The sequence below is a fragment of the Xyrauchen texanus genome, chromosome 19 (assembly GCF_025860055.1).
Source record: "Xyrauchen texanus isolate HMW12.3.18 chromosome 19, RBS_HiC_50CHRs, whole genome shotgun sequence".
In the NCBI taxonomy this organism is placed as follows: domain Eukaryota; kingdom Metazoa; phylum Chordata; class Actinopteri; order Cypriniformes; family Catostomidae; genus Xyrauchen; species Xyrauchen texanus.
Window position 1 is genome coordinate 36,237,907 of NC_068294.1, and position 18,275 is coordinate 36,256,181.

At 37.4% G+C, this 18,275-nt stretch overlaps 1 protein-coding gene across 2 annotated transcripts; it reads left to right on the forward strand.

Moving 5' to 3' along the window:
- The first annotated feature begins 606 nt into the window (after nucleotides 1-606).
- rnf20 (ring finger protein 20, E3 ubiquitin protein ligase) lies at nucleotides 607-17,942 on the forward strand. Of its 2 annotated transcripts, none has more exons than XM_052149823.1 (22): nucleotides 607-700; nucleotides 1,820-2,004; nucleotides 4,534-4,602; nucleotides 4,678-4,776; nucleotides 4,900-5,047; nucleotides 5,278-5,463; nucleotides 8,192-8,307; nucleotides 8,381-8,527; nucleotides 8,642-8,716; nucleotides 8,850-8,969; nucleotides 9,249-9,428; nucleotides 11,261-11,396; nucleotides 11,497-11,639; nucleotides 11,736-11,892; nucleotides 13,133-13,415; nucleotides 13,503-13,620; nucleotides 13,822-13,971; nucleotides 14,065-14,277; nucleotides 16,054-16,179; nucleotides 16,453-16,593; nucleotides 16,795-16,899; nucleotides 17,214-17,942. In XM_052149823.1, the coding sequence occupies exons 2-22, from the start codon at nucleotides 1,843-1,845 to the stop codon at nucleotides 17,388-17,390; spliced, it is 3,051 nt and encodes a 1,016-aa protein (XP_052005783.1). In that variant the 5' UTR covers nucleotides 607-700; nucleotides 1,820-1,842; the 3' UTR covers nucleotides 17,391-17,942. The 2 variants fall into 2 exon arrangements, with proteins under 2 accessions (XP_052005783.1, XP_052005784.1); XM_052149824.1 differs by having other exon boundaries at nucleotides 11,518-11,639.
- Nucleotides 17,943-18,275: the final 333 nt, after the last annotated feature.

Sequence of the window (18,275 nt, forward strand, 5' to 3'; positions counted from 1 at the left end):
CACAACCTCATCTCCTGTTTATTATTATTATAAGTATATTATTAAATGATGAATAATATTAATAGTAAGTAAAAAATAATAATTAAATTACACTTGATTAATATGATTTTTTTTATTAATATTTATTTATAACGTATTTTATAGTATGGAGGCCCATTTACTCCACAAATATAAACAAATAATCATGCTTTGGTAAATGAAATGAGATAAATATCATAATTATGAGATAAAATGTCATAATTAAGAGATACAAAATCATAATAATGAGATGCTTAGTCATAATTTTGAGGTACTAAATCATAATTTTGAGATTACTTTTTATCTCATAATTATGATTTAGCATCTCATAATTTTGATTCTCATAATTAAATTTTTAATCTCATAATTATTACTTTTTAACAAATTATTTAGAATTTTTACTTTTTACATAATTGTGAATTTTCATAAAAGAATTATGACTTTGTATCTCATAATTTTGACTAACAAAAGCAGGATTTTTTTATGTGTCAAAATGGCCTTCCATAGGTATCGCACCCCTGCTATTGGTCCTACAACCGCGCGGTGGCGCTGCAGCACTGGCAGCGTATTCGGATCGGTGTGCAGAGAAGGAGTTCTGTTTCCGGGAGGTTGCTCGGCCGCTGGATGAAGCGCAACAGCAACATCCACACATTCATTTCAGAAACATAAACATCACACTTCGGTGAGAAATTAATATCAGAGCGCAAATGCTTACTTTATTATTGTGGTTTTTAAATATTACATTGATATATCAAAGACCTCTTATTGCACTGTGTAGTCACATACCAATGTTATGCTCGCAATTTCACCGGCTCGTCGTAGATTTACAGTAAATACATTTGTTTAGATTTATGTATAAGAGTATATATTCATGTGTATCTGTATAAAATGTGAATGTATTAGTTAGAGTTATGAGGGTATGCTAAAGTGCCCATTAACAAAAAGGTACTTTGAAGTATCTTGGGGTATCATGCAAATACCATAGTAGGTATGAAAATGATACAGTCAGTTGTGTAGAGTTTAGCAGATAAAACCAGGTAACCTGGCACAACAATAAGAACAGCAACAAAAAATAATTACAATGTTATTACTATTGACTCTTCTTTTGAAACGTAATGGAAACAATATAAATAATAAGCTAAATCATCCGACAAAGAAACATGCACTTCTGTCAATGTCAGGCATGTTCATATTTGGACATTGTCATAATTTAAGGGTGGATGAACTACTACATGTCCTTAATTTACACTGGTGGCCAAATGTTTGGAATAATGTACAGATTTAGCTTTTTTTAGAAGGAAATTGTTACTTTATTTCACCAAAGTGGCATTCAACTGATCACAAAATATAGTCAAGACATTACTGATGTAAAACAGCACAATTACTGTTTAAAAAAAGCAATTTAGGTAAAATCTAGACAGGCCTCATTTCCAGCAGCCATCACTCCAACACCGTATCCTTGAGCAATCATGCTAAATTGCTAATTTGATACTAGAAAATCAGCAAAGCTGTCATTGCTGCACGTGGAGGTTTTTTTGATGAGAACAAAAATTTGGAATTTCTTTCCATAAGAACAAAATATGTACATTATTCCAAACCTTTTGGAGTTCACCTGGAGTTTTTGGAATTTCCCTTCTCTACTTCTGCTACTTACAGAAAATTCCTCAAATAACATAACAAATAAGATTATGCAGTTGTTTTGCTGCTGTTTCATTGTGGCACTTCATAATCTTGGGTAGCATTGCTGTAGTTTGTAATGATGTACTGTGATGTACTGTTTGTGATAATGTGTCACCCACAGTGAAGTTCTATCGACGGTACGGGATGTCAGGTCAGAAGCGCCCGGGTGAACCCAGTGGTTCTGTGGCACTCGGTGCCCCTCCAGAGAAGAAGAAGGGAGGTGAGGACGGAGAGGGTATGAGCACTGGATCAGGGGGAAGCACTGCTGTAGAAACAGTCATCAAACTGGGAGGAGGATCCAACTTGGTGAGATTTATATGATCATATGTGCTGCCTCCTTTTTGTTTGATTTGAACATTCTGTTGTTGTTTTATTTTCATTCTGTGCTCCTGTCCTTTTTTAAATATAATTTTATATTTGTTTGATGTTACTAATATATGTCTTACCTTTTAGTACATGTTTGTTGTACATATGTTACATAGGGGTAGGAAACTCTTAGGTATCTTGTGATTCGACTTTGATTCAGTCAATTCCAAAATTATTCTTAATGCATCTAAATTTTTCAAACCAAAGGTGTGCATCACTGATTCTGCATAAGCGCCATACTACAATATGTCTGCTCTGACTGCAAATTGAACAAGTGTCTAATAACCTAGAGTGCACCACAATCAGCTCCCTAGTTCAGTAGTCAGGGCACTGATCAGTGAGCCGGCCATTTCTAGGGCTGTCACATTTGCAAAAGCATTCGTGTGATCTGAAACCTTTGCTCCCCAAAGGTTCCCAGATGAAGAGTAAAAACCAGGGAGCATTGTTGCTTACTATTGTTCCCTTACCAGAAGCTGTGTCATGTCTTCTGAAGATTATCAAGTCGTTAGGAGTCGAGCAGAAGTGTAAAACTATGAAGTCAAAGCCTTATTTTCTCTTACAGTTTTTCTCAATTGATTTTATAAATATTTCCAAACTATAGTCAACACTCTCTAAACAATTCACACAGCCGACAAAAGACACTAAATTTTGCAGTACAATTCAATTTCACAGCATAATGAAGCAATGTATTGTCTTCTGATCATGCATTTATTAAACTAAATACTTCAAATCTATAGATGTGTTCTCTATTGAATTCATAAAGCGAGCTGTAGACACACAAGTCTACTATTGAAATAACTAATTTACCATAAAACAAAACACACAATAAAGACACTTTTCCATGTGTGTTCATAAAATTTCGCAACATTTCTAGTTGTCCCTGCTCTTCCTCTGGAAAGAGGATTTGGAAGTTTACTGTAAAATAATAATAACATTTTTAAAATTAATAATACAATTCTTGCTATATTGTATGGACCTAAGAAAGCTATTGGAGCTTTTTCACTGCACTGCACGGTACGACTCGACTCTGCTCACTTTTTGGGGGTTTTCCACTTTGGATAGTACCTAGTACTTTTTTTTAGTACCACCTTGTGTGGACAGTGGAAAAGTGGAAGTGGTTCGACCAAATGGACGCTATCTAGGCCGGTGAGCAAAGGGAGGGAGAGTGTCCGGTACCAGCTACTGGAAAGCTTGCTTCTAAAACAACCAGGCCAATTTAACTGTTACACTTGTGTGAAATCACCATGCAACAACTGCTTTTTGCAGCATAATGAGCTAGTAGCTAACAGCTAGCGGTCGTGTTATTGTTTTCTGTTGCGTTTATGATGATGTCACGGCAGTAGAGGCGGTGCAACTATGATGATCAGCCTATAATCCCACCCACGTTGAGGTGGCACTAAACAGCAGTTGAAAAGCAAGCTCAGAAAAGTAAAGCGTGTAGAGTCGAGTCAAACCGTAACGTGCAGTGGAAAAGAGGGGATCACAGATGGTACAGTTATTGTGGATATTGATTGTGGAATGCAGACCAATGGCTTTCCCCTCTATTCTTTTTGTTCAGATTGAAGTCACTGTAGATCTGTTTACATTAGGCTGAACGCTTTGTTCATTTCAGAGAGACCGTGATTCATAACATGATCAATTAGAGGTACTCTCGGATTCAGTTGAGCCTCTTCTTTGCCTTATTTACACTACTCTTCAACCCTGCTGTCCTCTTTCTCTCTGCTCACCATCATTACAGCATCTCCATTTGGTCTTTCCTCAACTCTTTCAATGCTCACCCCTGAAAGAGTTGAGAAAACTTTCCACTTTTCTCATCACTTCTTCCTCCTATTTCCTCTTCCTTTCCCACTCTACCTCTACTCAGTTTGAACCTCTTCTTCATCTTGTTCTTCCTCTTCCTCATTGTTTGCTCTGAATTTTCATATTTGACCCTTTTTATAGATATAGCAAAATCATGATAGTTGTGTGAAAAATGTAGTAAATAGAATTTTCTTTGCTGTGTGCATTACTAACACAGCAGATACAAATATATAGGGATTTTACATGGTCACATGTGCGTTTGAGAACATGACTTTCATTTAGTTGTCTATGTTAACAGTTTTAAAAGCATGAATCTTGGATCAGAGAAAATTGTATGTAGTGTTTCGAGGAAATTATGAAAATCAAGACAAATGTACAATCCGTTTAGGACAATTACAAAGTGTTCTGATGGCTGTGAAAGTAGTGACCTGAGTTTGGAGAAGTTTGTAAAATCGACAGAGAAAAACTGTCAAAGAGATCTTTCATGTATAATGACCCAACCCCCCCCACCCACCACTCTTTGTTTAATTGCTTAGTATTAATGTCGTAGTCTTCAACCTGTCATGTGAATGTATGTCCACTCATTGTTCTAGAAAAATGAATTCTGAATCTGTTCAGAAGTTCAATGCCGATCAGTTTCCACTGACAGTGTTGATTTCATGCTTGCAGGAGGAGCAGGATATCAAAGCTCTGCAGATCAAAAACAGAAAGCTGGGAGAGTCACTAGACCAAAGACAGGTACTTACTGAGTTTTCACATAAGCATGCAAACACACTATACACATGTAAACATTCACTCATCTTGTTGATGTAGGTGATTGAAGATGAACTGAGAGAGAGAGTTGAGAGGTTGGAGACTCGTCAGGCGACAGATGATGCCAGTTTGTTGATTCTTAACAGATACTGGAACCAGGTAATTGTTTGCTTTTTTTAGTCCACACAGTTTGCAAAACGAACACATCTAAATAAATGAAAATTGCACTTATTTTTAATGCAACCATTTTTATATCCTGATTGTTGTTCCCATTTTTTCCAGTTTGACGAAAACGTGCGATTATTTGCACGCCGCTATGACCAATCAGGTAGTGAGCCAGTTGAAAGCCAATCTGCTGAAGGGTGGAGCTTAAAACCAGGAACACCAGAACCAGATGGAGACTCAAACCAGGAGAGGGCAAAAGACAGAGGTATAAAAAAACCCTGGTGAATTTGGATGATGAAGTGTTTTTTGTTTTTTAATGAAAGGATACTTACAGTATCATTACAATGTTAAAGTAGTAGAGTTATACTTACAATGATTGGCTTACTGGAACTACACCAATCTGTTAGATGCTTTCTTATTATTTTTTGAAGAGCTGTTTAAATATGTTAGTAAATCAGGTACCAAAAGTTTATGCAAATGTATGTTTTCCTTCAGGTCAACAGGGAGAGGGAGTAAGTTCATTTCTGGCCACACTGGCCAGTAGCAGCAGTGAGGAGATGGAGGCAGAGCTGCAGGAGAGAGTGGAGTCCAGCTGCAAACAGGCCAGCCGTGTGGTAGAAATCTATGAGAACTTAAAGAACACCGTAGATCAACTGAAGAAGGACTTGGAGTCTGGCACAGGTGAGATAAACTCTGAACAGCTCAACCTACACTCTGAACACTCCAACAACTCTATATTAAAACTGTTTGTTTAATGCCTTTGTATTGATATTTATATAAACTTGATCACAGATATTTGTCTCGTTCGTAGCCCTAGGCTCTGTATATAGCAAAAGAAACTGAGCACAGGCCAAACGTTTTTAAAGGCGGTTCAGTTATTAAGGTCAGTTATTTTGCGCAAATTAGTTTGCTGACATCGGGTATGCTGATAAGTCTTTGTGGGGCACGGATTTTGAGTGTATTTTAAGGCATGAAGGTCTAAGTCAGTGGCTAAATCTGACTGAAGTTGTTAAAAGGGCGCCTCTAGCACAAGTATTAGTGATCTTTTGACGGTTCCAAAATCTACAGACAGTTTTGTTTATGGATAATGCACATTTTCTGTCTTCAGATCATTTTCAGTTGAATTTTGAGTGAATGTTGTTTCAAATGTTTAAATTTCAGAAAGTTTATGTACATAATTTTGAGACCCAAGCTTGACTGCTGTGTGCATTTTCCATTTCCCTTTTTGATTTGTAACTAGTAGCACCTAATAATCAAGCAAAAAACAAAACAATTCTAGAGCAAATAGTTTTCCTAAAATTGTATGGCAACACATGTGTACAGCGGACTCTCTTTCCTAGCGTTAGGTACAGGGTCCGCTTCATGATAGTCCACATATATATTTTATTTGGTGCAACCCCCTTCCTGACGCAACCCCCAGTGGCTGGGGGACTCTCACTCACACACATACGGGGCAATCTAGAGTCTCCAATTCACTTAACCTGCATGTTTTTTGGACTTGTGGAGGAAAACGGAGCACCCGGAGGAAACCCACGCAAACACAGGAAGAACATGCAAACTCCACACAGAAAGGCACTAGTCGAACCCAGGACAACTTTAAATGCTCCATAAAGGTTTAAATGCTCCATAGAGTATTCTTCTATTCTGAATATTCCTCCTTATGTAATACAAAGAAACTGAAACATGCTCAGATTCTTTTTTTCTTTTTCTATTTCTTTAAACTGTGCTAAACTTGAGAATTGTAAGTGTTCTTGAGCTCCAGAAAGGCGCTATATAAATTATTATTATTATTATTTAACTAAATAATGGTGTCCTATTGTAAAATTCCTGATAAACTTACAGGACTTTCACCTGTTTGTAGGCTATTTTCAGTTCTTTTAGTGTTTGATATTGTATTTATTATTCACTGCAAAATGTGTGCTTGACATTTCACATTTTGCTTGACACTTTTTGCCTCCAGAATAATGTTGTTATAAATGCACAGACAAAAGAAAATTCTGGGTGGCGGAGGACGAATCTCAGTTGCCTCCGTGTCTGAGACCGTCAGCCCGCACATCTTATCACATGGCTTGTTGAACGTGTTACCGTGGAGACGTGTGGAGGCTTCGCGCTATTCTCTGCGGCATCCACGCACAAGTCACGCCATGTGACTCTACCCTCCCTAGCAACCAGGCTAATGTGGTTGCTTAGTTGACTCCTGGCTGGAGTCACTCAGCACACCCTGGGATTTGAACTTGTGAACTCCAGTGGTGGTAGTCAGCATCTTTTCTCAATGAGCTGCCCAGACCCCATGTTTCATTTAGTTTTGATGCACTTCTAGTTTGAATCCCACCCACACCCAGTTCTATCCGAATACAGAGACAGATACAGATAATTTTGTCATATGAACAAATACAGATAGAGATAATCGCTGCACACTCCTAAAAATGATACATAATCAATTCTGAATCTACAGTATGTACTAATTACCATTGTCACATGTCTGTCAAACATGTTGAGTGGTCCAAACATCATCTGCAGCCTGAAACTGAACTGTTGGTCGGATTTTTTGATTGAATGCACTTAGCTGCATAGAGAAATATATGATGCTCCCTTGGTTCCTATTTAGTGAATTACTTAACCTCCAGTGTGCCGTCTGTCTGCACTGGTCTCAGAACAGTTAGAAATGCACCTTATTTTCACCCTAGCTCAATAAAAAGCATCTGAAAGCAAAATATTTAGCTTTTGGATGAACCCATTGATTCTCAATGTGATAATGCACAGTGAATATAGGATCTCTAAGAAAAAAATGAGCTAAAGTGTACATTAGGGTACATTGTGTTTACCAGTTTGGCGTTTTGCAATAAATCGCTCAAATTTAAAAAACGGCATATTGGATGAAACTAGAGACTCTAATCTATTGACTCAAACAGGTTTTAATGTAAAAACGTAATTAGATGTCTTACCAGATGTAGTTTTTTTTGTCATTTCTCCCAAAGACAAAGTCTGCTGTGGTTTTGTCACATGACTCTGTATGTCAAAAGTTTAACACTTTACTGACAGCCCAGAGTCTCCAGAACTGAGATCAGTTGGTTTAAATTCATTTAAATTATGCTTTGCGTATAGCAAAGCCAAAATACAACGTCCATGCATGTGTGCGGGGTCACACGAGCTTAAACACTCAATTTATATCAGCATTAAATTGGTCATTCATCATCCTGCTATCCAGTTATTGACATTGGCATCAGCTGTTGAAAAACCTCCATAATCAGTTGATAACTAATTTAAGTATGCACAGTATGTCTTGTTTTCTATGATCAATATCATGAAGTCCAATCTAACCCATCCTGTGTTTGAGGTAAAGAGAACAGAGATCTGCATTATGTTTATTCAGTATTATTAATGTGGATGGTCGTGTGATTTTCTTCAGGTGGCAGTCTCTGGGATGTCGCTGTCCGCCTCAACACACTTCTGACCAATGAGAACGAACGTCTCCGTCAGCTGACCGATTGCCTCCAACAGAAACATAGTCTCATGACCAGTGAGGTTGGTATTGATTTGATGGCATGTTTCTTGGTAACCTGATAATATTGAGTGCTCAAATTGTATGCGTGTTTAGTCTCGTTCGTTAGGCCGTGCAGCAAATCGTGCAGATAACAGAATCAGTGAGCTGCAGGTTCTTATTGAGGAACTCCAGTGGGATATGGAGAAGATCAGACGGAGAGAAAATCGACTTAATACACACCTTGTGGAGGTGTTGGAACGGGTAAGTGTCGTTTTTTTTCTCTGCATGCACAGATATGTATAAAACGATATAAAATATTTGTTTTGCTGTCTGACAGAACTGATTTTAATGTATGTGCTCTTTCATCATAACCAGGTGAACAGTAAAGGTTATAAGGTTTGTGGGGAGGCCAGCAGTGTATGTGGAACCATCACTATCAACAAAAGAAAGGTAAAAGACTATCTGTAAACATTTGCGCTTAATATTATTTGTGGTTGGTAAACATGAAAGCATCACGCAATCAATTTTCTTTGCTGTTTAATTATGCTATATTGGGGATTCCATAAATTTTGTCTTTTGTTAGTTTGAGGAGATGAACAGTGAGTTGGAGGAGAACAGAGAGCTGGCGGAGAATCGACTGAGTGAACTCCAAAAACTCCAGCAGGACCTGCAGACTGTGTACCAGGAGAACAATAACATGAAGGTAAACATACACCTTAAACTTACTAGATTCAGCTTATTTTTGGTTGCAAGATCTCTTTGACAGGCAATACCAGATTTCATCTGATATTCAGAGTCAGTCAACTCTTGAAAGAAAGTTGTATTTACACATGCACACAGAAAGAGGTTGCTTTTTAATCACTGGATTTTCATACCTGATATAAATGAAGTTGCTAGAATCTTTCAGATTCTTCTTAAATGTGCATTTCCACACTGAATGGTTATTTAAAGTATCTGTTATTTCTCTTTCTCTCTGTCTCAGGTGGAGTTGTTGTCCAGGGCTGAGCAGGTGGCCAGAGAGAGTGCTGAGTATCGCTGTCTGCAGTCTCAGTTCTCAGTGCTCTATAATGAATCGCTGGTGTTGAAATCTCAGCTGGATGAAACCAAAGCAAGACTCAACACGACCAGGACAGCCCGTCTACGCCAGCTAGACCACATGGAGGTACTGACTAAAGCTGTTAAATTAAAAATAGAAAATCTAATTTCTTTCAATTAAAGAAAAACCAATTCACATTCGAATGCTAAAACTGCATTAAAATTTTGGATGTGTTCAAGCACTGACGATGACTTCAGAGCGATCATATTCTCACGCTAAAAAAGGCCAGATGCAATGCAACAAATACAGAACACAGGTGTCTTGAGACACGTGTTTAAAGATCGATGTTCTTTTTAAACCCAGCATCTAAAAAAAAGGAAAAGATTATAATTTGGAAATGTGTGTCAATTAAATGGAATGCTGTTTTTAGCCAGGAATGTTCTTTGCAATAATATAAAACGGTGCTACATGGTTTCTGTGTATTCATTGCACCCTTTTTTGGACTAAGGAAACAATGTCAATTTAAAAATCGACTGACTTTAAAATTTTTATATAATTCAATGCTACCCATTATTTATAGACCATTCATTCATCAGGCAGCTCGCCAATGCGTTTGTTGACTTTTGTATTGGAAAAAAATATGAATTTAATTAACATTTTGGAAATTAAACATTTAAAATGTTGTTTCTCAGCCCTAGTACTGACCATATCTGTGTGTGTTGGTAGAGTGAAAATGTCAATGAAATATAAATTATAATGAATGTTAGATGAAAAAAACTAATGTGTTTAAATTATTCAGGAAAAGCTGATGTAAAAATGTCTCGATGTTAAAATAGTCAAGTCATTTTTATTTTTAGAGCACTTTTCACAACACTGTTTCAAAGCAGCTGTACAGAACATTTCAAATATTCTCATATCCAAGCTTAATATGCTGAGAGAATTATAAATAAACTATTCAATAAGCTTTTTAAAAAGGACAAATAAATCCAAATCACACTGTTAAATGCTACCCATTATTTATAGACAATTTATTCATTATGCAGCTCGCCAATGTCTCTGTTGACGTTACTTTTGTATAGGAAAACAGTCTGTGGCTCACTAAAATATTGCTAAGAATCACACTTAACTAGATCTTAACTGTTAAAATCACCTGACGAGTGCCTTAAATGTATATATTTTCTAGATTCTTTTGAAATTTGCTTCTTCCACAAGAACTTCCTCATGCCATCCCAAATGTGTATGACTATTTCTTCTGCAGATTTTTAGAAGTACATTTCAGCTCTGTAGGTGCTTTCATTGCAAGTTACCTTTGAAGCTCCAAAAATCTCAAAAGACAACATAAATAATCCATAAGACTCCAGCGGTTAAATCTTTGTCATCAGAAGCGATATAATGGATGCGGGTGAGAAACAGATCAATATTTTAATCCATTTTCTTTTTAATGATAAATCTCCACTTTCAATGGAGATTTATAGTTAAAAATTATTTAAATATTGATGTGTTTCTCACCCAAAGTGATTGCATAGACATATATTAGACATATATTAAACTGCTGGAGTTGTATTGATTACTTTTATGCTGCCTTTTTGAGATTTTTGGAGTTTTCAAATGTTTGGCCACCTTTCATTTTCACTTGCATTGAAAGGACCTACAGAGCTGAGGGATTCTTCTAAAAATCTTTGTTTGTGTTCTGCAGAAGAAAGAAAGTCATACACATCTGGGATGACATGAGGGTGAGTAAATGATGAGAGAATTGACATTTTTCTGTGAACTATCCCTTTAATACACACATATAGATAGATAGCAGGTAGGTGAACAGATGTTTCATTTAATTGCTGTTACAATATTGTGTATTTTAGCATGGCTGGATTGCGGTATTGACTAATTAGCATCCAGGACTAAACACACTATGTGTTTGTATTTCACAGATTAGTTGTAATGATTCATGTTTGTTTCAGAATGATGAAGTATCATTGCAACGTAAAGTCCGAACTGAAGTGATTCAGCTAGAGGACACGTTAGCACAAGTGCGCAAAGAATACGAGATGCTCAGGATCGAATTTGAGCAGACACTAGCTGCAAATGAACAAGCAGGTAAGCTTCTTCCAATCTACTCATAGTTATAATTATATGGTTTTGGTTTTCTACTCATTCAGTTTGGCATTTGAACAACCTGAACTTTCTTGGTCTCTAGTTCTCTCTCAATCTTTCTTAGGCCCTATAAATCGTGAGATGCGGCATTTGATCAGTACGCTGCAGACTCATAACCAGCAGATGAAGGGAGAGGTGGTTAAATATAAACTCAGACTGAGAGAGTCTCAGCAAGAGCTCAACCAGGTGAGAGCAAAGGCTTTGCATAAGAAGTCGAATAGGATTTTTCAGTAAGAATATTGTGTATGAGGCAATAGCATAATAAGCCACTGTCTCTGATAGCTCCGTGCTGCCAAAGGCAATGCTGCTGTCCAATCTCAGTCGAGCACAGAGCTGGATGTGAAGGAAGAAACCACCTCCCCACTTACACCAGCCCCAACGAGTGACATTACTGTGAAGACCGAGCCAGAGAGCGGCTCAGCCACACCCAGCACCACTGGTACAGACTAGCTTTAATATTTCCCTATATTTATATATATATATATATATATATATATATATATATATATATATATATATATATATATATATATATATATATATATATATATATTTTTTTCCCTATCCCTTCTCTCCCAATTTGGAATGGCCAATTCCCACTACTTAGTAGGTCCTCGTGGTGGCATGGTTACTGACCTCAATCCCGAGTTGCCTCTGCTTCTGAAACAGTCAATCTGCGCATATTATCATGTGGCTCGTTGTGCATAACACTACGGAGACTCCGCATTTGGAGGCTCATGCTATTCTCCGTGATTGACGCACAACTTACCACACGCCCCACTGAGAGCTAGAACCACTAATCGCGACCACGAGGAGGTTACCCTATGTGAATCTACAGTGTGTAATCCCTATGTGTGTGTATATATATATATATATATATATATATATATATATATATATATATATATATATATATATAAATAATAATGTGAGTTTTTTTCGAAAATCTAGTGAACCATAGTCATCTTCTAAGGTAGCATCCAAACTCATAAGTGAAATCTCATAAGTGGATGATTGGAAAGCTCTAAATTTACAGTAGCTCTCCATTTGCATAATTATGGAGCCCCTTTGATGACAGAGCAGATTTTTTTTTTCCAGAAATGCATGCCCTTGCAATAAATTTTGCGTTCCCTCTCAGTAGTTTACTTTCCCTCGCAATAAGTTTTGCCTGCCCTCGCAAAAGTTTACATTCCCTCGCAATAGTTTTTAGTTCCCTTGCAAAATATGTACCATGGTTTTACTACAGTAACCATATTTTAACCATGATATTTGTAGTGAAATCATAGTGATAATACAGGAAAATGAAAACCATGGTAATAAAAATCATAATTTTGTGGTTATTATGGTTTTACTATACAAATACTGTAGACTGTAGTTTTTGGTGGAAATATTTTTTTTTATAGTAATATTGTAGTAACCATGAAATGTTAAGTAACATTGTTTTTTTGGTGGAAACCATGGTTTCAATACAGTATACTGTATCCTTATAGTAACCATGGTTTTACTATAGATTAACCATGGTAATTGTTGTGGGTACTTTGGTTTTTACTATGAATACTATGGTATATGTAGTAAAACCATAATAACCAAGGAATTATGATTTTTATAACCATAGTTTCATTTTCCTGTATGATTTCATGTGTTATGATTTGTATTAATTTACATTTCTTTCTCATTAGGTGTAACGATTAAGACAGAACCTGGAACAGAGACCGAGACTGTCGTGAAAGAGGAGGAAAAGGAGAAAGATAAGGAAAAAGATAAGGAGAAAGAAAAAGAAAAGGAACAGAGAGAAAGGATGACCCGTGGAAGTACCGGAGGAGGAGCAGTGAAGGAAGAGAGGGAGAAAGCCAGTACAAGCAGCAGCCAATCTGAAGACCTCGCAGCTGAACGCTGCGTTGTGATTGGAGCACCTAAACGGAAGGAGATGGAGCAGCTGAAAATAGTGAGAGTGGACCTAAAGTAAGTCATCCTGCATGAAATGATGTTCATAATGGTTATCATCAGTGATGGTTAAGTTTATAATAATGTTGTGATGTTATGATTCAGGAAAGCACAAGAGTCCCAGAGGGAGATGAAGCTTTTGTTGGACATGTATCGTTCAGCGCCAAAAGAGCAGAGAGACAAAGTGCAGCTGATGGCAGCGGAGAAAAAGGCAAAGTCAGAGGTACAAATTCAATAACATAATTACCCACCATGACCAGTCACAGCACCAAAAATATCATGTTTGTATGCAAGTTCAGCTATTCGTATACCTGAATGCCATTTATTTCATAAAGAATTGCATGGCTATCATTATCCTTGTGTAGATAAATAATAAAAGAAGGAAACGGATACATGTTTGCATTTTCGTAATGTGTTTGTGCAGGCCGAGGAGCTCCGTCAGCGTGTGCGAGATCTGGAAGAGAAGGAGAGGAGAGAAGGAAAGAAGATGGCAGATGAAGAAGCCCTGAGGAAGATCCGCTCAGTTGAGGAACAGATTGATATACTCAATAAGAAACTCTCCCTTGCTAAGCAGGTAGAGCTCTGATTTTACACTGAACTCCGAGACTTGGACTGAGCCTATTTTTATGCTTTTAGTGATGCCTTGGAAATTCTGAATCTGTTCCAGGAGGAGGATGCTTTGCTGAGTGAGATGGATGTTACCGGTCAGGCGTTTGAGGACATGCAGGAACAGAACATTCGTCTGATGCAGCAGCTCAGAGAGAAAGATGATGCCAACTTCAAACTCATGAGTGAACGCATCAAATCCAACCAGATCCACAAACTTCTCAAGGAGGAGAAAGAGGAACTAGCTGACCAACTGCTTACACTAAAAACACAGGTTTGGGGCTTTGAGAGTTTTTATGGTTCTTACCTTTTAACATTCAGGGGAAATCTATTTTTAGCAAATCAGCTGAATCGATACAAAGCCCCATAGAGGACAGGGTGGTAACTTTTTTCTGAAATAGATTTTCGTGTCCTCGCAATATGTTTGCATGCCCTCACAGTACATTTACCGTGGTATTACTGTAGTAATTTTAACTTTGATATTCGTAGTGAAACCACAGTAATAATACAGGAAAATGAAAACTATAATAATAAAAATCGTCATTTTGTGGTTACTATGGTTTCACTACAAATATCATGGTATTTTTAGTAAAACCATAGTAACCACAAAAATTACAATGGTTAATCTTTAGTAAAACCATGGTTACTGTGTTGATACAGTATACCAGGGGTCGGCAACCTATGGCACGCATTTCAGCATTGGCACTCGGAGGGGTAATCACTGGCACAACAGCAACGGCGAGAGAGTAGACAATTTTATTTATATAAATTCCGCTCCTGCATTCCAATCTACATCTTGATGTAATTCTTCCTCATGATCAAGCAGCATGTTTTCATGAGCTGAATGGGAGACTAAACAAAAAGTAAATATGTGGCGAGACTGCAGTATACCCAACGGACTCGTGCAGCGCGTACTAGCCATTTGTGCGTCACGGGCCCGCAGCGCTTCACTTTTGGTTAATCACGTGAGTAAACATGCCCACTTTGCTTCGGTCAGGTTGCACGGATGACAGCCTAGATTCCGTGTTTCATTTGCTTCTTTTTGCTTTCAGAACAACACGTAATATAATAAGGATAACACCATTATTCATTCTTGAGATTTTGCTACAGGTATACCCTCCTTAAACCATGGTCACATTCAAAATTGCATTAAACGATTAAAAGAGAAAACATAAACCCACATCATGGGGTTAAAAAATATTTTCAGAGTCTTTTCAAATGATAAATTAAACCTGGAAATAAAGTTTTAGGATTTTCCAGGTGCGATTCACGTGGCTTGCACACACTGAGTGATCATGAGGAAGGATTACATCAATATGTAGATTGGAATGCAGGTGCAAAAAACTTCATATAAGTAAAATAGCCTTCTTCTCTCTCACTGTTGCTTACTTGCTAGTAATTACCCCTCTGTGTGATTTAGAAAAATGTATGACATATAAGAAATATTTAAGATTCCACAAAGTTTGGTGATCAGTAATCAAATAAGCAAATCTGTGACGTTAACTGTGTTAACTCATTTTGTACAAAAGGACAGGTTTTCTTTCATTAATGCACTTTCACTTGCAGGATCATGATTTTATCATAATCATCTGGTTTTGCTAAAACATTTCACTCAGACTGTTATGCCGATGATAATATAATTTGTAATGAAAAATAATCGATTATATTAGAAAAAATTTTGGACTCAAACTTTGGAAAATCCATGCGCTTTAATGGGGAGTGACACAGCCATTGACCAGGAAAATAACAAATGGCACTCCATGTCAAAAAGGTTGCCGACCCCTGCAGTATACAGTATTAAACCAATGTTTTCCACCAAAATATCATGATGACTTACGTTTCTTAGTTAATGCAATATCACAATAGTAAAACCAAAAAACATGGTGAGCCTACAACTGTCATGGTTACTACAGTACTACTAGGAAAACCATGATGTCTGCCAAAACTATGGTTACTACATTCTACAATATTACTATAGTAAATCCATAGTTTTTACACTGCAAAATCTCTTTTGTGACTCTCTCCTAACATTTTTCTGTGTTTGTCTTAGGTGGATGCTCAACTGCAGGTTGTACGAAAACTAGAGGAGAAAGAGCGCCTCCTGCAGGGTACTATCAGCGCTGCAGAGAGGGAGCTGTCTCTTCGCACACAGGCATTGGAGATGAACAAGCGCAAGGTATGCTAAAATGTACTTGGATATATGCTAAAATGTACTTGGATGTATGCATTTACTGTACTTGTAATTGTGCAATTTCACAAGCAGAATTATGATAGAAAAACAGTAGTTCAAAAATTGAAAGTATATCTGATGTGATTTGTCACCACTATAATCACTATTTTCAAACAGATTCCAGAAAACTAATTCAATGGCACAGAACACACATCCCTCACATTATGGGATAAGAGATGCTGGAGAACTAACTTCATCATTTGTTTCTCTGTGTTTTAGGCACAGGAGTCAGTTGTGCTGTCTGAGGAGTTGCGTACTCAGCTAGAGGGTGTGCAGCAGAGGTTGGTTGCGGTCAGAGAAGAGGTGGTTGAGAACAGCATCTCCAGAGAGAAAGAGTCCTTCAATGCTCGTCGTGCACAGGTGCATACACTCTGATAAACAGCTGATTAGCTCAGAGCAAGCTGTGGCGTGCACATCTTTACATGGCATGCATAATATACGATTTAATGATGTTAAATTTAATCGATGTTATTTCTACTGTTGGTCATGTCTGGATAGAAAACGATATACGTAGTGAAAAAGGTAATTGACCATTTTGTGCAATTTTTATTTTTACATTAGGAGGACATATCCAAGCTGCGCAGGAAGATAGAAAAGGCCAAGAAACCTGCAGAGAACATTCGCAATGGGGATGAGATACTGAATGAGGAAATTAATGAATACAAGGTAATTTATGTTTCAAGGTTTAAGACATCTTGTGCATAGCTCACCATTAGCATTGCCATTAATTTTAACAGCATCTCAAGAGTCAATTTCATGCTTTTAAGAGCTCTTCAATCTCTTAAAATGAATCATCTACTGTTATATAATGAAATATGTATTATTTATTTGTTGCCTGCAAAAATTTTTAGCTACTTTTGACTGGGCGTCAATGGAGAAAAATACTTTTTTCCCCCAGAATGGTGTAGTTACAGCATCTGTCAGTAGGGGCTAACTAAGGGTAATCAAAAATAATAGTGTTTGTTTTTGTTTTTTTACAGGCTCGGCTGACGTGTCCGTGCTGCAATTCACGCGTGAAGGATGCTGTTTTGACAAAGTGCTTCCACGTTTTCTGTTTTGAGTGTGTGAAGACGCGTTATGACACTCGCCAAAGAAAGTGTCCAAAGTGCAATGCCGCTTTTGGTGCCAACGATTTCCACCGCATCTACATCGGATAAGCATACGATCCACATCTGATCCACATCATGATTTATCCAGTTTCTCAACATTGTTCTTTGGGTGGAGGTTGTCCTTTATTGTTGGGCAGACATCAGCTCAGTGCTACATTCCGTTCATAACACAACCAAAGTGGTAGATTTTTGTCAGTGCTCGTTTAACAGAACTAACCTGTCCACATGCCACAAGCCTGTCTTATTCAGCATTATTCACTCACAAAACTGTTGCTTGCTTCCAGGTGTGTCGTGAATGTTTGCAGACTGTCTTTAATCTCAAACTGCTTAGACAAGATATCCCATTCCACCTCAACTTTAAATTGACTACCCTATGATTTCTGAGCCAACGTGCACTCATCAACATAAGCGATAGTCTTTATAGGCTTGTCATTGAAAACAAGGTGCCTAGTAGAATGGGGAACCGTTCATTTGCATTGAGTTTGCATCCGGCAGATTTCCTGAACAGCTGGTATTGTCATTTTTGTACTGTTTACTTTTTCATTTTTGACTGCCTACTTGTGATTGTTGTGCAACTGCTTCATTCATTAAAATATAGACATGAACTTAATTTATTTGTGCTTCCTTATTGAAATGACCATTAATTAGTAATTCAGTTGATGCGTTTATCCAGTGTGATTTACAGTACACACTCAAGAGCAAAATGGTGAATGTTCCTGAATCAACCCTAGTGGGGTTTCAAAGTTACCAGCCCAGATCTCTAGTTTTGATTCTGCACTGTTTTTTCAGATAGCAGCAAATTTGGTTGAATCAATAGAAATGGTCATCAGCAAGATGCCCTATTTTTTGTAGCTAATTTGCATTTAAATCAATTTAATCAAATTACTTGACACTTAAAGGAACAGTCCACCCAAAAATTTTATTCTCTTATCA